This window comes from Camponotus vicinus, unplaced genomic scaffold (genome assembly GCF_025532165.1).
Source record: "Camponotus vicinus isolate PSW18456_S1 unplaced genomic scaffold, iyCamVici1.0 SCAF_13, whole genome shotgun sequence".
NCBI lineage: Eukaryota > Metazoa > Arthropoda > Insecta > Hymenoptera > Formicidae > Camponotus > Camponotus vicinus.
The window spans coordinates 5,300,212-5,321,531 of NW_028141949.1; the positions used below are offsets into that span (position 1 = coordinate 5,300,212).

At 35.3% G+C, this 21,320-nt stretch overlaps 2 protein-coding genes and 1 long non-coding RNA gene across 5 annotated transcripts in view; 2 read left to right on the plus strand and 1 right to left on the minus strand.

Moving 5' to 3' along the window:
* The window catches only part of LOC145964377 (dipeptidase 1), an 80,240-nt gene that overhangs the window by 56,643 nt on the left and 2,277 nt on the right, over nt 1-21,320 (minus strand). The window contains exons 2-3 of the mRNA XM_083087051.1: nt 18,784-21,028; nt 2,064-2,217 (exon numbers count right to left, since the gene is read on the minus strand). Coding sequence (XP_082943177.1) covers nt 2,064-2,217; nt 18,784-18,908 — 279 coding nt within the window. The 5' untranslated portion in view covers nt 18,909-21,028. The remainder of the gene's footprint in view (nt 1-2,063; nt 2,218-18,783; nt 21,029-21,320) is intronic.
* LOC145964381 (uncharacterized) lies at nt 3,513-4,681 on the plus strand. The gene is made up of 3 exons (XR_014436441.1): nt 3,513-3,675; nt 3,756-3,974; nt 4,418-4,681. It is a non-coding gene; the product is annotated as an uncharacterized LOC145964381 (long non-coding RNA).
* Vermilion (Tryptophan 2,3-dioxygenase vermilion) overlaps nt 5,596-21,320 on the plus strand; it is a 225,289-nt gene continuing 209,564 nt past the window's right edge. The window contains exons 1-2 of one of the 3 annotated variants that reach the window (XM_083087045.1): nt 5,598-5,750; nt 6,946-6,977. The gene's annotated coding sequence lies outside the window, so the exon portion shown is untranslated. Of the gene's footprint in view, nt 5,751-6,945; nt 6,978-21,320 lie in introns of all 3 variants that reach the window. The other 2 variants (XM_083087046.1, XM_083087044.1) reach the window with 2 other exon arrangements.

Here is a 21,320-nt window from a genome sequence, read left to right on the forward strand (position 1 = left end):
AATGCAATAAACTCGCGATACGTACAAAGGAAGGTTTTTGATAATGAGAATGCTTCAAATTGTAGGAAGTCTTATCATTTGAAAGAATTTTCGTGCAATATTTGCCTTGAGTGTTCATATCATTCATATGTATTTATTATTATGTAATATATTCTTTAATTCAGATTAATACATTTTTAATTTCTTATTGTTGGATTATTTTCATACCTTTTTTCCTGGGAAAATCATATGTTTAATAATGATAGTATATCAAAATCTCTTTTATAAACCGTTTATTATCCTGATCTTTTCACTTTTTAGTTTTTCGTAGCAAATTACTCTAGACAACCTTAGATGTACTCAGAAGCCATTCTCGATAGACATCCTATGTGCAAAGTTTCGCGCGCGCTATGTCGAAGTTTATACAAAACGATACCGTAAGCCATAGGAGAAAGATTTTCGTGAGATTAATCGAAGGTATTTCGGAGTAGAGGGAGGAGAAACCGATCTTGTCGTGGTAAATTTTCGGCGGCGCGTGAAGCACGGCGGGCAACCGAAGGAAATTAATTGCCCAAGTTCGCCTCGATTTTCCTCGGGTCGTTAAAGAGCCGTTTCCGCCGTTAATTGAACCAAGAAGCGATTTTTTATGACCAGATCTTAATTGCGATTTTAGATTAATCCTCGGTTATTAACGATCTCTCGGTGAAAGCGTCGCGCGCGAAAGCTTTAACTGCGCGATCGGAAAGACCGAATTTATATTTTCGTTAAATTCCCACGGCCAAAAAGAGAGATCAGATCCGCTGGTAATTCGCGTTAATCGGAAGATTTTGTCCACGAAATTGTTCCAGACGATGTAACACGATAGATAGTTAATTCCGTCACTATAACATGTTCACAGATGTTTTTTATTATCCTGGTATTTCATATAGCATATTTCGTAGCGTGTAATCCTCTTTGTGATGTAAATTTTATCGTATCTGTTAGGATAGAATTTACGCGATATTTGCGCAAATTCGCGTATTGGGATATTTCAACTTGCAAGCGTTACGCATTAGTGTTTAACTAAGCGTAGACACGAAATCTTCGTAAAATCGATTAATTGCTATTAGGCGCGGCACCGCAGCTGTTTGATTTATAGCGGAGTTACGTACACAGCACGCCATAAATTAATAATCCCATGCTTGCCATGAACAAAACAGGCTTCACAGAATACGATGTACATTTCATTGAACGGCCAATTGCATGCGATTCTAAGAGTCAGGCGCTTAAATTTAAATCAGATAGATTAACGTGACTTTAAATTAGTTATAAATGTCGATGATTCTACAGGTCGAATTCTATGTGCGAACATTTAATTGCAATTTGGCGGTACTGTAGCTTCGAATGACATGCGATTCCCTCATTCGCGTGGATTTAATTTTCACTCACGGGCTGCTGAAGTTGGTGAAAATAGCATGTTAAACTCGACTAATTGCTTGGTTTGTTTACGAAAACTGAGAAAGATGAAAATTATTCCACGATGAGGTTATTTTTTCTATTTTTATTTCTTTTTGTGATATAATATGATATACATTTTCGTTTCTAAGAGTAAATATAATCATAATTTAGTTATAGATTTATGCCTCTAGTGTGAGAACAAAAATTTTAAAAACGATAAAACGATAGAAATATTCGTGAGCGTAATATATATAATTAACGCAATTAAAATTGTAATAAAAAAATTATCATATCCGATACGCGTAGCTTTACAATAATTTTTTCAAGTATTTAATCGTATTACATAACTATTATTTATATTTATGTATAATTTGTTCAATTTCACATAATTAAAAGTATTCAGTTGCATATCATTATAAAATCAAATCAAATTTGAAAGCCTCAAAGCATTATTGAACTTTACTTTCGAAATCGAAGCCGCTTTTTCGCGATGTAAATATTAATAGCAATTAATTATAATAAGGTCGAATGTTTGATATTGATCAGAAAATTTTCGATACATTCAATCAGTTCAACGATTGGTCGGACGAACTTTACTCGAAGTAATAACGGGGAACTCCTGTTATTGCCGTTATTATTAAACTCACCTGCGCTGCAACCATGCCTTCCTTCAATCTCTTGAGATCTGTGTGGCTCCAGGCGCTTCGTGACCAAGGATGAGTGTCCCTCAGGTCATCAAACCTGAACTCCCTCAGCTGGTTCTTCAAAAACTTTCGTATGTTCCAGGGTAGGTCGTTGTGTCTGAAGAAAAACGAAAAATATTGATCGATATGTTCATGAGTTTTATGTTCTTTAAACTTTTTAAAAGCTAAACATGACGTATCACCGTGTGTCAAGCAGTTGAGAGAGAGAGAGAGAGAATAAATTTATTCCAATGAAACACACATTCTTTATGTATGACAAGGAATATATTTCGCGTTTGAAATTTACCAAATATCTCTTTTCCAGTAAAATTGTTTGGCTAGATTACACGAATGTGCGTAGTTTTCCGAAGAAAAAGCTAAACATTGCAATGCAATTCTTAAAAAAAAAAGGAAACAATTAACGTAACTTATTATTGACAGAATATTTCGTCGTTTAAATTATTTCGTCAAAGAACTTTGCTTTTATTTTACGTATTTTCTGCTTAATTGCGTTAATTACACTTGAAACGATAATATTCGATGTCCTGGAATTTCATTCTATAATGTAGCCAAAGGAACTCTAGATGGCTAAAGTTTGGTCTTTACAACAACATTACGTGATGTCCAACTTGCGGTAGACTCAGTAGCTGTTGTATCAAACTTATTTTCCATAAAGTTACAAGGGATGCTTCATGGAAATAAGAAATGTGTCTGCATTCTTGCTGAGATGAGACATGAAGTCAATTCACTGACATGCTGCATATTAAGTTTCTTTTTCCAAGATAAGTATAACTATCGTATAACTTTTATTTTCTCGAAGAAAATAAATTTTATACACGCGCGGTATGTAACTTTAATATATTATATATAAATAAAGAGAATAAATAAAGAGGAACAGAAAGAGAGAGATTTTGCATGCAAAATGAAGGTCGTCAAAAAAAAATAGCTCGTACTATTTTAGGTTGATTTAATTTATGTAAATGATACTCGAGAGATAGAGAGAATTATTGTACATATAATTGATTTTTAAAACAATATGATACAAGAAGCAGAAGTTGATTGTAAAATATCGCTTTTTATTTCCATTGATTAATTTTATTTGTCATCGAATTAATAGATGCGATTGTCGCATTTCGTAGTAATAATTTTATATAATTCATATCCAACAAAATTTTATAAGAGACTGCTAAAATATAATTCAATGTCAATGTTGGCATCATTGTCGCTGGTGTAAAATTGCTGTTGTTCATGCATCTTTTCATAAGATATTTTTAGTTTTCTTTTATCATAACGACAGAAAAATGTCAAGAAGATAACATGTTGTCAGTTAATATGGCCACGTAATTATGTAAGATATTTATTAATATTTATAAATGGTAATGTTTTTTGAAACGGGGAAATGCGAGTCACGCGCAGTCAAACGAGAGACACGTAGTCATTACGCGTCGCGAACGATTAGTGTCAAGACGTATCGAAATTGCTTTGAATATTTTTCTTGATTTTATGCAAAGAATGAAACTTGCGATTGGAAACGAATGTTGGAAGAGTTAATTGCAGAGCTGTAGACCGAATTGTTGTAAGTATTATGTAAGCTGTGTGTATATAGACCAGGCTTGGCTTATATATACGTATGTACGTTGATATTTTTCTGTTCAGTTTCCTTCAGAAGAATCCAAGTTAAATCGAACTTAGCCATATTGTGGCAGTTATTTCAACAATCAGAAAGATGATTTCATTGTTACTCCAACTGTTCTTGAGTTGCATCCTATTAGGATTGATTATGTTTGGAGTTACTGAAGCTAATCCTGAACCACAGGGTGCGTGGACTACAATCCTCGAACCATTTCTTCGTAAAAAATGGGGAAAATAAAAATGGTAAAAAATTTGATTAAAATAACATATAAATAAATTAATGAAATTATTATAAATTTTTCTTCATATTTTGTTAGAAATTCTATCGAATGAAAAATCATTATCAAAGAAAAATTTATTTTTTTTAAATAAATAGCACATTTTATTATATATTTCATATTAGAAAGTTATTATATTTAATATTAGAGTTTTATTAAATGGCGAAATTTGTTAATTGGTTTTCAATTTTTTTCATTAAAATTCACAGTCATGATATTTGCTTGTATTATTACATTATTACAACGTGAAATAAAATTTTATATTATCTAGAATGTTTTTTTTTATAAATAATTTCAATTTCGACTGTATTATGTAATATGATTTTGTTTATATTAATAATAAAAAGTTTTAATATATTTTAATATATTTTATTTTCTTTATATTATATATGTAATATCTTTTCTCAGTCTTTTGAAATGTATATCATGAAGACACGGCTACGAAATCAATCAAGGAATTTTTCTTCACAATTTTGCAGTAAATATAATCTTTGTAGTAAATAAAAATAGTAGTAAATAGTATCTTAAGAAAATGTACACTCGAACGTATCCTCTTTTATGTGTAAAATTATTGATTTTTATGTTGCAAATGTTTTGTTTATATGACAAATTAGATATTGTCGTAAATTGTAAAAATAGTTCGAAGAAATAAATAATATTAAATAAAAAAAAGATTTGATTTAATTTATAAATAACAAACTAACACAATATGTTACGAGCGAACTTAATATTTCCAATAAGTGTGACGAGAATAATATATAATTTTTTCTCATTTGCAAGGAGATAATAAGATAAATTAGTAAATTATACTTCGAAAATGCATTAGAAGTGAATGAGTTTTTTCAAATTTTCAGTATTACATAAAATATGTATGTTGTTACATAGTTAAATAATAATTTATATATATAATAGTGCTTTTCATAAAATGTTTAGAAGTATATTAAAAAGCATTAATTATATTATAATTATAAATAATTGGAATTAAATGTTTGTCTTTAGTATTAAATTATCGAAATAAATATTTAAAAAAATTCTAAACCAAATATTTTTGAAAATATGTAGGCGAAAGTATTCTAAAATAAAAATCAAAACTAATAATAATTTTTTGACATTTTAAGGGATTTTAATGTATTTTAACTTAAAAAAAGAAAATAATTAGTTGTAATATCTTATAAAATTGCCTTCGACAAATTGTCTTCGAAAAATTTTTTTTATTAGGAAATATTCTAATTATAATTTCGGATTTATTTTCATATGTTGTAGAATATGTCTATTAAAATTTTTTGATATCTTGATAGATTTTAATAGATGCTCCCTCTCTCTCTGTAGTACATATGTATATTATAGACACATAAAATATAATAAATATAAGAAACCATAATATATATTGTTAGTCATTAAAATGGTAACACAATATATGAATATACTACAACTTTAATCGCTAGCAGTATATATAAATATATTTCGATCATATAACAAGTAAATTTAAATGATTTCCGAGTGTGTGCACTAAAAGTGAAAATATGTGCGACATATCATACATCTAAATCGCGCGCGTTTAACCTTGACATACAACAATACAAAGCTAAAGCTGCTACTTCGCGTTGTGACGCCTCAAGCATCGGGACGTAACGTCGAAGTTATTCCGCATGTTTTTCGTGATTTTATACATAAAGAGTGACTTGTGATTGAGAAGCAACGTAGGAAGGATCGACTGCAATATCGTATAAGCTGGATTATTGTAAGTAATCGTGCATTTCAACGGTTGTAATAATATTTGAGAATGATCGGTACGTCTTTAACATAACCTCATCTTTAACCTAACTTCTTAGCTACGATACGCAAGAGTTTTTTCAAGTCCAGTAATATTTTCAATTACAATATTTAAATGTATCTCAATTAAACGTTTCATGAGCACAATTACTGCCTTGACTCGTTATTTCAATGTATTGATTATCATAAAATAATATAAGTGAAATAATAGCGGAAAGTTTCTATGGATTATTTGTAACTCTCGAACGTGTACGTAATTGATAATTACTTATTGTTAGTCAATTTGTTATGGAACACGGTCTGCGCGATGTATGCATAATCGAAATTCCATATTTCCGTGGATAATGATCGTAGTAAAATAATAAGTAATGTGCATCGTAATTAATTTCTCTTAATATTTGTAATCTATCACTATCGCGCTTTTGATGCGCACCAATTCTTTTCGTTTATTTCAATCACTTCATGTGTAATAATTATACAATTGTTATTATGTTAATTTACGTTTGATGGTGACTGAGATTATAACGAGACGGAATAATTGGCGAAAATCGCGAAGGAATATCGAAAGTGTTGAAAATTAAAAATGCCGAAAGTCGGAAGTGTTAAAAACCGGAGATGTTTAAAATCGGAAGAGTCAAAAATTGAGAATATTAAAAATTGGAAACGTCAAAAATATCGAAAGTGCCGAAACTCGAAAGTCAAAAATCGGATCTGCTGAAAATCGGGAGTGTCGAAAATCGGGAATGTGCAAATATTAATTTGGTGAATTTAAGTGTATTCAGATGATTTCTCGGATATCAACTTCATTTCAAAAACTGTCAAAGTTGTATGTTAGCTGAATATTAACCAGTACTGATGAGTACTTGATTTAAAGTTTATTGCTTGAATATTAAAATTACTTATCTTTTAGATTTTTATATGTATAGTACAAAAATTTTTTAAATCAATTTTTCGTCTATAGTTTTTCTAAATAGTACATTAATTAATTCAGAAAATAATTTTAATTTATATACTTCATTACAAGAAATAAAAAAACTAATTTAAAAAAAATTAATAACCATGAGTTTATAAACAAAATTATTGAAAATAAAATTATTTGATATTTCTTATGTATATAAAAAATATTGTGAATTACGAATAAGGAATTATACTTGTTTCAGCAGGGTCCAGGTGTAGCCGACGCCGATGTAATTTGGTGGTTGAATTTATTTGTTATATATACATATAATTATATGTATAGTAATATCCGAATTTGCATAATATAGTTTTATCCGAATATATTAAATAAATATATAATATTGAAAATCATGTATGAAAATTAATAATTAAATTATGTATATATATATATATATATATATATATATATATATATATATATATATATATATATAACCTAGATATATTCTTTTAATTATGTAATCTGTGAGATGTAGAACTTGTTTCAAATTTCAATATTAAAATTTAACAGTAAATTATTATGATAAAAAAACAGATATTTAATTTAAATAAAAAATCTGTAAAAGTTTTTTTTTATTAATATTTTAATATTCTAAACTATAAAATAAAGAATTTATTATTTATAGAAAAGTATTTATCAATAATGAAAAATTTTGATTAATAAACAGCACAACATTGAATGATGAGAGAAAGAATTCAAACATATCCATATCGAATATTACACTAGATTCTTTATGCTTTATTTATATGTGAATTTTTGTATATTTTGTAACTTTGGAAATTACTATACTTTTTAGTTTTTTAATGCATATGGCTTACGCATTTTGACAGATGTTTTATCATTCTAACTTGCATTCAACATAATAAATTAGTTCTATTTTTCTGGAGACTTTTGCGCGTTACAATTTTCGTGAAATATAGTATATTTACATATTTTTTCCATATAACTTCAGTATTTAATGACAATTAGATAAAATTATAATCTTTACTCTATAATTTAATTTTCGATAATCTATTTTTGGGACATGTTTAAAACGCACTCAATTGCATAAAATTTCTCTGCATGATTATATTTCGTTAATTCAGTCGAACGGGAAATATGTATTCTCTCGAGAAATGAAAATTTCTTTGTCTTTCTTCGTGTTGTAACAATCGCTGACGGTGTAATAATTATCTAATTAGTTCTCAAGACGCAAAATTGACAAACTTGTTGTATCGAAACGCCAAATATTCTTTGCATTTCTGGAATTTACTCTAATCGTAAGTCAGCAGACAGCGGCATAGTTTAACGTAAAGGAATTTCCGGTGCTTCATATATATACACACGTACACCGACAACGAAGAGGCGCGCGCCGCTTGCGCGAATATGTACGTGCATTGTTACCCCAACAAATCTGCCTCGAATCAGCGATGGATCTGCCGTCCGTTTGTAACTAACCGCACCGTACCCTCTCGAATGCACTTTGCATGCGGAGCGATAGGCGCCTAACTTCCAGCAGAATTAGATAACCAAACGAGCATTTCGCGTACATAGCGCGTCCGCTTCCTCCCTCTTCTCTTCTCTCCTCTTCTCTCCTCTCTCCTGCTCCGCGAGTAATAGTTCGATCATTTTGGGAAATATGGGAGCATTCGCAGACGCGCGAATATCCGACTTGATTTAAATATCAAGGACGCGCGTCATTCTGCCCGACAATGTCCGAGTGCATCCTTAGCTTTATGGAGGATCGGATAATTTTATCATCAAAGCATAAACACAAGCCCGCGTTTCATACGTTCATTGTGTGCGCTCGATGCGCGTTGAATTAATGTTAGTTAGCTTTGTTTATTCAGAAAGTTTTATTCTCGAGAGAAGAATACTTGCCAGAAGTGGAAATAATTTCGAGTTGAAAGAAGGGAGTAGTAGTAGATTGTTCGAGAGCTGTTAAGCCGCCTGCAAATGTATGTGTACACTAGTTGGCTAAATAGATACAATGGAGATTTCCTGTTTGCATATATACACACATTATATATATATATATATATATATATATGTATACACATAAGGAGGTATATAAGGAGAAATAGGGGAGGGGGAGAGATAGAGAGATCTCAAGTCCTTTTGTCCATGGATCGTCCATGCAGGATAGTATGACCAAACGCCGGTAAAGTCCTTTGTTTCATGTGGGTTACCACGTACTCAGAAGCTCGAGACACTCGAACTATATTATGTGAGAAGAGAAGTGTGCGCGAGAATATCCAATAAAATGTATTTCAACAAAGCACGTATAACTCCGCGTGTAATACCGAGCTCCGCGTATAATTAATCCTTTAATCGACGTTGTTCCGTTTACGTCTAGTGATTTACTTCTATCATATTCTACATTATACCGCGGAGAATTTCGGTACAACCGTGTAATCGTTATTTGGCACGAATCGTTTTTTCGGGACGGCTATTAACAATACGTAGGAAATTTTTAGTAATTCATAAAAGTGCCCTCGTAGAATTTGGCCTGCGGCCAGAGTCGTGTTTGCGTTTATCGATAAAGAAACGTTGTGGAAATCAGCATACTTATTCGTTTTAGTCGCAAATAACTTATTGTCTCTAGTTAATAGACATAGAATTGGTTATTTTTTTGTATAAGATGGCTTATTAGCAATTTAATTTATTTGCGATTTAATTTATTTATCCATAGAACGAAACATCTGTCAGAATACACGTGAGACAAATTTACCTAGTATATACAGGACATTATATGATTATAAATTCATGATCTACATTATCATTGCAAATCTAATATAATCATTATCTTATGATTGCAAATTATAAACATTCAGTTTGAATTCAATTCTGAGGGTGTAGGCTAGAGGAATAATACGTGATTTACGGTAGCGCACGTTACTATTCAGTTAAAACGTAGTGCAATAATAATTATGAAGGTATTTCCGTGCTATTAAAGTACATTTCCGTTAACTCCTCATACATATTCAGCAGAGGGCGTGCCTAAGAGGCGAGATATATCTCACATTAATTTCGGCTTATAGTGCCAAAACTTCTGTACTTGTAAAAGTAGAAATTTGCGGAGACTTTCAAATTGTCTTATTCCACAATTAATATAAAATAATAAATTTTTTAGAGAAATATTTATAGAATACATAAATATAAATTGTTTCTATCGAATTTCGAATTAATTTAGTTACCGATTAAATATTAAAGACATAACGTCGATTTTATCTCGCAATTATTGTTTTTCCGCGATGATAATTGATTGCCGATTGTGTATCTACGTAAATACGAATTGTATAAGTTCCATATTGACAGTTTGATATTTAACGGTTAAATATCTATATCTGTTGAAAAATAATTGATTGAAAACAAGCAAACGTTAAAAAGGAGGTAGAGAAACGCGATAATGAAAATGAGAAAAACAGGAAATACGAACGAAAAAACGATGCGGCGCGAATTTATAACATAAATTGTCGCTTTAAAATGTCAGGCATTTTCCACGCGTCACTACTCGAATCTCAAGTTCCTGAAAATAACTAATTCGAGCTAAATAGCATAATTAATAATTGCGAATGTATCTCTCGTACTTCTAAATTTTCTCTCTCCGTGATCTCATACATATTCAGGGGATGCAATGCACGCCTAAGAGCTTCGGTGTCGATTTCGCGAAACTACCGACGAATTTTCGCCGTTTGCCGAAACGACGGGAGAAGAGGGGCGGGGGAGAGTTACCGGCGAGATCACCGGTTAAGAGGCGGTGGGTGGTGTGAGCGGTGGTTAATTGGCAAAGCGCGATAAGGTGGCTGGTCCCCCGTATATGCATATGAATGGCGAGTATATTCCGTTTGCTGGCTGCGGTTACGTTGCTCGGCATGCAAATAAGTTTTCCGGTCTTGGGCGTCGACGCGATTCGGAGCTATCGCTTTTGCCGAAGGAAAGGGGAGTTTAGCGGCACGATCGTTTCCTGGGGGTTACCGCGGCTGATTCGAGCGACTGCTTTCCACTTAAAATGCCCATTAAAAGTGTTTGAATAAAAATCGACGTCCACTTGCTCTAGTTTTATCGCGCTGCGGATGCACGCAACTCCCACATCTTCCGGTTTTTCCCGAAATACGGACGCTGACGTATCGTTCCGCACGTGTATCTCTTTTTGGAAACATTGCGGCTGAACATATATATCGATATATCGAGATTATTTGTCGTCCGATTTTTTCTCTACGACTTTACGAAACAGCGCTGGTTTTGTTGGCTTTGCGAAATATCGCACGAGTGCGCTATTAATAAATGTCAGCGAATTTTTTCATTGCGAACATTCCAAACATGTCGAACAACGTGAAATAATATAAATATTTCAGCTTTTGTTTTCGCAACGGCCATATTCAATATTGAAATATTTAATAGAATTGATTATAATGGCAATAAACGGAAATTATATTATCCGGAAAAAGATTTTCTGTCTTAATGTTTTAATTTATTTGTCATTTCCCTCGCGATGTCACTTTTGCAGTATATTCTCGCAGTCGTTCCCATTTGATTCATAAAATCTAATCCACCGTGTGCTAACCGCGTGAGTCACTAATAAACTTCGTTAGTACCTCTTTAAAGTTTCTCCCTTTCTCCTGGGAAACTAACTTACATACAACATTTTAAGGTTTAATACTTCTCGCAACAGTGACAATTTATTTTGTAGTCCTATGCTATTTGCGTGCTACGATTCTGTTACACATTATTGACTTTTTTTATTAACCCTAACAGCAAACATAAACGTTACTGCCTCATGTATTCATATATTCATGAAACTCGCGAGGACTATGTTATATCGTGAGATCTAGAAGATTAAAAAATTGTTTACGTATTGCGCGTGTTTTATCACATCCGGCATTTTTATTATGTTTGAAAATTACACGTGAAATTAAATTAATAATTAAAGATAAATAGATTAAAGGTAAATATCTATTTTTTAACGTGAATTTAAATCAGTAAATAATCATAATAAATTTACCACGATGGAAAATAAGTAATTATTTTCTATTTTATCATATTTCGTGTTTTTCACGTTTTCAAATCTGCTCCTCGCAATTTTCAGTCAACTGATACAAGTTGGAATATTACGATGTGAAAATGAAGCTTCGGCGATATGACATTTGCGCGGGACGCGAACTTTGGCTACCTTAACGAAGCCAGGTAAGCAAATTTTCCCAATTTACCATTCGAACCGTGAACGGGAACAGAATCAATGAAATTTCGTGACAGTTGTTCCGCAAAAGTTTGCGTCGCTTGATTTTCGTCGTACGCGCGTCCGTTTCCCATCGTTTCGCCTGATTCTCGGACCTTATCCGAGAGTTTTCAGTCACGTTTCTGGATTCAAGATCCAGATCCGATTTCAGAGAACAGGACCGCGTTCCCGAGAGATTCCCGAGAGCGTCGCGCCGAACGCGTTCGAGCAACTCCGTGAAATAGAGTTACGCGTTGCTGCTACATTAACTCCACCGGAAGTTGATGTCTCTGTCGGTTCCTGCCGCGTACACATATATCGTGGACCGTGAGCGCGTAGTGTCGAAAATTAGCCTTACCACATTCGCCGTCGACCTACGATCGTCGTACCTACGAAGATTTGTCTTCTTTTCCGGATATCTGTCGAGACAGATATCTCTAAAGTAAAGTTGCTCACTTGTATTCACTTATCTTGATCTTTCGTGACCTCTTAGCTATGAATAATTGCTTTTTCTTTACATTCTTTTATATTTATTTATTTTTTTAATTTTTTATTCCATCTGTGGATGATTAAAATTTCTCTCCTTTGCTTGTGTTAATTTCTTTAATCTTTCCTTACATACGCTAACATACTGACTGAATCGCTTTTATGCGCAATTCTGTCAACCGTATCTATTTTCGCCTTCCTGTCTCCTGGTTGGTTTATCGTTTACTCTCTCCGCATTTCCTATGCACTGCAAATTACTTCGTTAATCCGTCTACTAGCCCGAGCGTTGGCCGAATGAGATCCTGGATTAGTACCTAGCGTGTTTTTGTCCGAATTTCGAGATGCCCCTGATATGAGCGCCGCCATCTGTCTTTCCTCCCATGCGAAATTTGCGGCTTGGAAACATCTCTCGGAAGAAAATTAATTATAACGTTGACTGATTTTGATTAATAAGCATTTTCTTTTTATCCAGTATTGCGCACGAAGAACTAGGTACGATGTCGATATATCTTCCTCGTCCACTCTTGCTCCCAATTTTTTATCGATTATTTCATTGAGTCTGTAGCGATACCTCTGCTATTGTATCGCTTTGTAATCGACGTAGCGCGAAATTGATACGTAACTCCTACGAGAATGACTTTTAAAGCCACGTCGGCCAGCCATCAATCGATCACGTAAATTCTGTAGCGAACGAGAGAAGTGATCTCGTTGCGTTATAATGCAATCTCACAGTGACCGGCCCCTCACAATTCCTCCGTTTCTTACAAATGGATTTAGCGGACGGTGCCAATAATTCGTTTCCATTCTTCTCCCCTTGAATTACTTTGTACAATGGCGGATTTAAAAACGGGGATACGAGAAGATGGGATCTCGATCGTTATCAGGAGGAGAATATCTTCCTTCTATCTGCATTCGTTGCCACGCTGTTAACGAACATCCGACGAAAGTCCACCCATCGAAGTTCCGCAAGTCTGACGACTTCGCAGCTCGTTAATAAAATCAATTATAACCAAAGGCAGTAAAAAATTAGCAAAGTCGTTTGAGAATGTTCGCGGAATTTTAGATTAACGAATCCAATATCGAACTTTGCGTTCGGGCTACTACTGCTCATTAGTTTTATAAGGTACCATGCCTTTCTTAAAGTAACATTTAAATATTTTTTCTACTTTTTCTTTCTCATGCTATTCCATTAAGAGAGCAGAAGAAATATTCTAATATATAGTGAGTAATATTGATAATACTTAAAAGATATTTAATTCTTTATGTGAATATGAAATTGCAATTTTTTTTTATTTGCTTCTAAAATAATTTAATTAAATTAGAATAATTTTCAGTATAAAAGAGAGAGAGAGATCGTCTTATTCTTATATTTTTTAGATTCTAATATTAAGTCGAAAAAGTAATAGGAATAATACAAGAAAGAAAATATGTACTTTTTTCCGGAGAGCCTCTCTTGCAGTGTCTTCCTTTTTTATGAGTGATACATCGTTAACTCAGTTTCCTGTTCCATAGTTCATGTTTCCGACCTCTCTCTTATCTCGATGCAGCTAGAGATCGAAAAAGAGAATGCCATTATTTCTCACTCCCGTCCATATCCGCGAAAACGGAGGAACGAGCTCGATGGTTCGATTGCATTCGATGAAATCGGCTGCAATCGTATGACGAAATAGATTCGAAGTAAATTGGAAATACCTTCTTGCGGTTTTTCTGATTTTTATTTTCGTATATAAATGTTGTATAATACAGCCGGATGAAGGAGGAGATGGAACTAAGACTCCTATATGTAAAAATATAGTTTTCTATAATAATTATTTTCATATCCAAAGAATCCAGTCCATTGTTATAAGATAAAATAATCAGACACAGAATAATCGAACGTTTAAATTCGAGTGTAATTTTGATAGCGAATTCTATTACGATCGCGAATATTCTTCAGAATATCGATTCTAGAAACTAAGTTACGATTCTCTTGAGTCTTTGACGCAAGGAAATACGTATGACGTCGTTCCACAGATCTTTCTGCGTTTGACGGTTTTACATCTTGCCACATATAAGGAATTCAATAGTTTTCTAAGTACAACATTTTCTTGAGAGCAGTCAATCGGAAATTCGCGTGCAATAAAAGCAAAATGTCATAAAATAACGTATTCTTTACATCAGCAAAGCAAACTTTACATTACGGTGCGTGAAAAATGCGGTGAGAAAAATTTTTCTCATAATTTGATATATTCGAGGGAGAGTATCGTATTTTGTCAATTTTAAAAGAGACAGGTCGTGTACGTAGTTTCTGGAATTTTAAAGATTTTGATTAGGAGAGAAAAGCTATTTTCTTATTTCTTCGTATCTCTTTCTCTTCCGCTTTTCATTTTGCGAAACGAAGAAGCTTACACGAGCATTTCGCTTGATATCGCGAAATTTTCCTCGACAGGTATAGACCGGTTAAAATGGCTCGCATTTTCATTATTTCGACGACATTACCCCAATTTTGCTACCGAGAGCATAAATGCATCTAATTATGGTACAAATGCGCGTCCTACTTTCATGGGCGCGCCGCTTAGACAGAAAGGGGCAACATTTCCATTAAATAGATCATATTTCGGCTTGAAATTTTCCGCATGTGTAGGAGGCATAAAATTGTTCATCGCACGGGACGTTGCGGTCTGTCGTCATGAGAAAACATGAAAAAAAGAAACATAATTGCAAATAATTAAAAGCACTCGGGACACTCTCACGACCGCTCCCGAAGGAATCTCGAGAATGTTTCGGTCGAGCTCTGAATAGCCGGAACGTGCTGCTAACACGGGGACCGGTTCCCGCAATTCTTTCCTGCGGTAGCGTCACTCGGAAGTCTTTCGATGTGTTACGGGGGCGTGTGTTGGAAACCACCCTCGTTGAGTCGTACCTTTCTGCCTTTTAATTCACGATTCCACCAACCACCGTTTTGGTTTAACCGAGAGAAAATTACGAGGATGGTAATTAAATATTTCTGCGATGAGCGACGAAAGCCATAAACAGCGCTGATATATAACAAGGTTATTATGGCCGGTGGTCCATTATGATTACCAGGTTTACAGAGCCGTACATTTGAGATCTCTGACTGAACTGTCGGTCGCGAAATTCTCCTTTCGACGCGAGAAACTCGTCGCCAGTTTAATTATATGGCGACGCCACATTAAGCTATTTCAATTACAGACAGAATATACTAATTTAACGGTACCGACAAAATTAAAAACCGTATTTCTCGTTCTCGTAAAAATATAGTGAAATTTTCACTAGCCATTTTCCCAATATACATTTTATATTTTTCATCATTATTTATTCTCTCTCTCTCTCTGCCCTAGATTATTAATAAATATTTAATCGCATCGAAAGGATCTAGTAAGCTTTTAAAAGAATTCCGCATTTCCGTCGATCGTTTACAGAATATTATGGATCGAATGGAAAATCCGATTCACACCGAGAATATCAAATATATATACATCAGGCACTTGAGAATTGAGCTTCGCGGGAGCCGACACGAATCTGTAATGCGTGCGGGACGGGGATAAATGCGCGACCGATTGCTTCGCAATTTTTACGGCACGTTTACCGCTTCCGCATCCCGCGTTTCGCATTCCGTATTCAGCATCCATTTGTGCTTTAAGCGTTAATATCAGATGGAGATAATCGCGCACTTTAAGTACAATCGAGTCATTTTATCTATCGCATTTACCGCCGTTTGTAAGGATAAGATTCAAGCGCGTCGTCCTTTTCTTGAAAACTTGACGTACAATTTTCCCGGCTTTCTCAACGACACGTGGCGTTCGTTGCCCGCAGCTCCCGAGAGGCACTTCTTTTTCAGATCGGAGCAAGAGAGACGAACTATTATTTGGCGTACAATACGTCCGACGAGGCTTTCACTCGTTATCGGTAACGAGTTGCCTTCGGCTCGCCGACATGGGGGAAATCGCTGGCGCGTCTCCCGATGTCTTTTATCGGAACCACTTTCGAGAGTTTCTCGGAGTTTGCTCGTGGAATCGGTGTCCAGAGCGGAATCGGAGTTCGAGTTTCCGGAGGAAAGACGTGTTTCGTAGCGAGTAGTGATTATTACTTAAGGTTTACTTAGTTGAGTTGATTTTGCCAACGCGATATTATTGTACACATATCGTTTCGAGAGAGAGAGAGAGAGAAATATATCTTTTAAATTTCTTTACTTTACCTAAGCATTGTTTATGAAGATATTTAAACAAGAGATGACAGTATAAATATAGTAGATTTGAAAGATTCTGCGCGAACATGTTTACAAATAGTTGTTATATACAAAATGGAGGAATGTCAGACGTTATTTACATCGATATAGATACTCCCATGGCGAATACACGCCCGTGTACATATTTGTACACGGACACGCGCGCGAAGTAGAAATATACGGAAGTAGGTGGAAGAGACACACAAGTTTGTACCAGCAAGAGTACCGGAAATTCGTATCTACCCTCCGGTAACCCGAGAAACCCGGGGACCAACAGCCACGGGCCACTCTCCCGAGTAAATTTCATTCTCCTTGCGTTTCCTACCGATGCACCTTCCACTCCATTCTCTCGAGTTTCTTTTTTATTCTCTCCTCTCCATTAACGTCCTTTCTTTTCTGCACTTGCAAAACTTTCTCATTATCTGAGCGAAAATGCACAACTCTCTTTCTAAGACTAGTAAGATTCAATTGGTTTCTTTTTGTTTCTTTTTGTTTGAATGAAGAAGCAATTCCAGTGGTGAACCCGATAAACGAGTCCTATTTAGGCATTGCTGGTTATTTTTAATTCTCGTTGTATCTAATTTTATTTTTGTTCATCGTATGTTTCATTTTCGTGGTATCCAAGCGGTATCGCTTTCCAGTTTTGAACATTACATGGTGCGCATTGTAAAAAGTTTCGAACGTTTACAAATTTTTCTAATATTTTAATTTATGCTTTGTACATAGTTTGCATCATAATGATGAAATATTTGTTATTCAATATTTAACTTCTGTAGACTCAATCGTATTTAATTAAAAAATGAAATAATAAAATAGTTTTGAGAAGATGTTAAATACATTATATAATGCCATTGTATTCTCGCAAAAACAAAAGTATTATATTAATATTTTAATAACTATTATCATTCTTTCGACTCATCATATATACAAGTTAAGTTATTCGCGTAAAATAAGAATAACGTCTCGATTATTCTAATTTTATACACTTTTAATTTCTTCATCCAAATCTCACGAATTCCCGATTATTATATTAGATATATAGACCAAAGATCATTTATTTTTATTCGCTAAAAATGACGACAACAATATTATTCTCGAGTAATAAAAAAATCTGTTAATTGAATGCTCGCGTAATAGAATTATCGGTAGTAAATAGACAAACGGATACAACGCGTTATAGCGCAAATCGGACAAGACGGACGTTCCTTTGAAGTCTAATTGCCGGTGTAATTAGGACCACGCCCGGCCATACAAAGTCAACCGTGTGTGTCGTTACGGCGACATTGTTCTCGCCGACTATAAATTCGCTTTGTATCACGACCAACGATTATATGATGGAATTCAAGTTATTTGTTGGATTTTCGACTTGGCATTTTTCGCTGCTCGTCAACGTGACAAAGAGGCGAGTGGAATTCGTGAGAGAACAGGCGCATCATTCTACTGGCTTTTGTCAGAATTTTATGACGAAAATTTTCGCGCGGACTTTTGTTGCATTTGAAAACAACCGGATTATTTTTCTTCCGATGGCGTCAAGAATTTTTACAGAGTACAACGCATTGACATCTTGAATTCGATGTCGTTACAAACGCGCATTGTTTTATGACTAATATTAATTACATTAATTAAATCGTAGCTTTTTAATACGTCAGCTGTGGTAGATTTTCATATATTTGCGAGAGTTTTCCTCTCTATTCTCCTCTCGGACGCAAATTACACTAGTTTAGCACATATATTTCCCGTTTGTAGCTACTTCGTGAAATATTGCAGAACAAAGGTGACTGTGTGTGTGCGTGTGGGTATAATATACAATTCACAAAACCACCATCCATAATTCGCGAGCACAAATAAATTAAAAAAATAAAAACAAATAAAATATTATTTGATGTTTATTACAATTCAAACTTTTTGCGTTTAGATTAAAATAATTATTAAAAGAATTATAAACAAATAATTTCGTCGCGATTGAAGACATTAAAATTAATAATTTTAAGTAATATTATACTGTGATAAAATTAATTTAAAAAATAAATCCAGAAAATATTTTAAGAAAAATCCATATATTTCGGTGATCTGCGTCGAATGTTCTGTAATTTATTGAAATGTGTCCGGTTTACACGTAAAGTTTAACTTACCCATCTATCAATGGCACATCCCTGAGAATTCTGCGAGCTGCTGCGAGGCGATCCCCTGCGTGGGCCGCGAGCAGAATCCTCGTCAGTAACTGACCAAGGACCATCACGCCCACCACCATCCTCATCCTCCTCCTCGCTGGACCCGCAGCACGTCCTTACTAATGTCTTCATGCCATCACCGTTAACCCACCGGCTCACCCGCAGCACTTCCTTCAACCGGGTTGCAGGACGGCCGAATGTAACAGGATTCTTCGTCCCGATTGCGTGTCTAGTTAATTTTCTCGAAAAAATTATTTAACGCGATCATTCTTCACCTAGTTCTAAGATGAATTCTTTGTCGCGGTAACAATCACGATTTATCGCAGTCTTTCGAGGTTTTTTTCGAAAACTCTTAGATTCTTCACAATCTTATTAGTTCTCGGGGACCAAGAAGAGAGCGCACCGATAATATTTTTCACTGATGAGATCTTTCGAATCACGCACTCGATTTTATCGCCACACACGTGAAAGTCTCTCTTTTCTCCCTCGCTAGGATAACAGAGTTCAAGGATCAGCGCTTGCTTGCCTCTTCAGAACTGGTTCTTATCTTCGGCGCATTCGTCTTCGCACGTTTCCGAGCCCACCCCAATTTCTCACATTCAGCCAGCCCGAAGGTCCACTTTTTTCACTGTCGCGATAGCTACTTCAAGCCCACCTTTCCCCTTCGTTCCACCCAACCTTCCAGATTAACCTTCCACCCTCATCGCCATAGACTCTGTCCGATGCAGCTGCTGTCTCCGTGCTTCTTATTCCGTCTGGTTGCGCCTCTTCCGATTTCTTGTCTCTCCGGCCAGAATACCCCTATTTGCGTTCGTCCGTTACTTGTTCCAGCACTTAATATCTTTGGCAAAATTAACGTTTCTTTTAATGCAATCGTTGATCTTTGAGATCGCGGCGCATCTTGATCGATTCAATGCTACCGTAACTCGAAATTCTTTCGATTACTTTCGGAGTTAGTCTTCCGAAGCGTGGTTACTCCGAATTATACTCTAAATTCGCCGTTTGTCACTTTGTTGCTCGAACGTTTGCGGTTTGATTCCTTGTCGGGTATTCATTCTTATCGATTGAGAAACCAATTACCTGACGAGCACTTTCTCGATTGAACTATTTTTAATCATTCACGAGATGTACGTATTGTACTTTTCTCACTTTGATTCCATCCGCTGCAAAGATGATTATCGAAGCGCCGAGTCACCTCAGGGATTTGCCTCGATAGTTTGATCAGGGACAGGATTTTCAGAGGTTTCTCCCGCTTCTGTGTCGTCTCTTTCCACTAGTCTCTAAGGATTGGAAGTCCTTCCTATCGAACAGCGCCCTTATCGACTTCTTCGTCGACGCTCGAGAGATCTAAAGCCGTTCGGTAATCGAAGACATATCGCTTTCCACAATTCTCGCCAATGTAAAGTGCTGCTGGTTGAAACCACTTAAGGGAGGTTATCGATATCGATGGTCTTTAATTTACGTCGGCGTCGACCTTGAGCTCGTGTTCGACGCACTTTGATCGCTATTTGTAACGGGTATATTTAAGAAAAAACTCGTTTAATAAAAATGCTCTGCATATTAATTAAGACGTTTCGAAAGTGTCGAATCTTTTATTCGCGTTTTGTTCAACGAATCGGCTCTCGCGCTACTTACAACTCGTGCCATTTGCAGCTGAGAGTTTCACAAGAGATACCTCCGGGGGGATGTCCTGCTACGGGAGAATCCCACAGACAGTCCCGCTCGTTACGTCCCGAAGATTAATTAGAGCCGTGAGAAACGAAGGTGTTCCGCTATTCGAGCGCGCGAAAATATCCTTTCCGGTTTCTCTCTTTATTCCTGCGGTCGGGGATCATTGTCCCGGGATGTTTTCTGATACGCGATCCATCTTCCGGTGTCTTTCGCGCGCGACAGGACTCTCTCTCTCTCTCTCTTTCTCTCTCGGCAGCTCCAGGGGTGTGGCCTCTTTTCTCTTTCTCTATTACTATTACTAAATCACTTGCATCGGCGACGGCGTTTCATAATCGCGTCCGCGATTGCTATGCGGCACTGTCACCAAACGCGGCTGGAAAAGTCCGTCACGATTTATTCGGCACTTTTGATTAATTCCGCGATTAATTACGCACTTGAAAAGCGGCCGATAGATCTCGCGGCCGACGCTTCAACGTCACTCGGTAATGGATCGCCGTGCTGCGGTCGACTCGGATATTTTCTAACTTCCACTGACCTGTAAAGAGAGGTGGATTTTCGTAACTTGCAGACCGGAAGAATCGAATTATCGCGCGGAAGAATCTTCAACGAGAAATATTTTATTTTCTGTCGAATCTCTCGATTATGATAGCTCGATATAAATTATTGCAAGATTATAATACATAAATTTATTACGTTACCGAGAAATTGAATTCGATTTGGATGCTAAAATTAGTTTGCTAATAGGCTACATAATAACTCGTATCAACCGGTAATAGATCACACAAAGTGGTTTATAATTAAAAATTAATGTCCACGGTAACAATCAG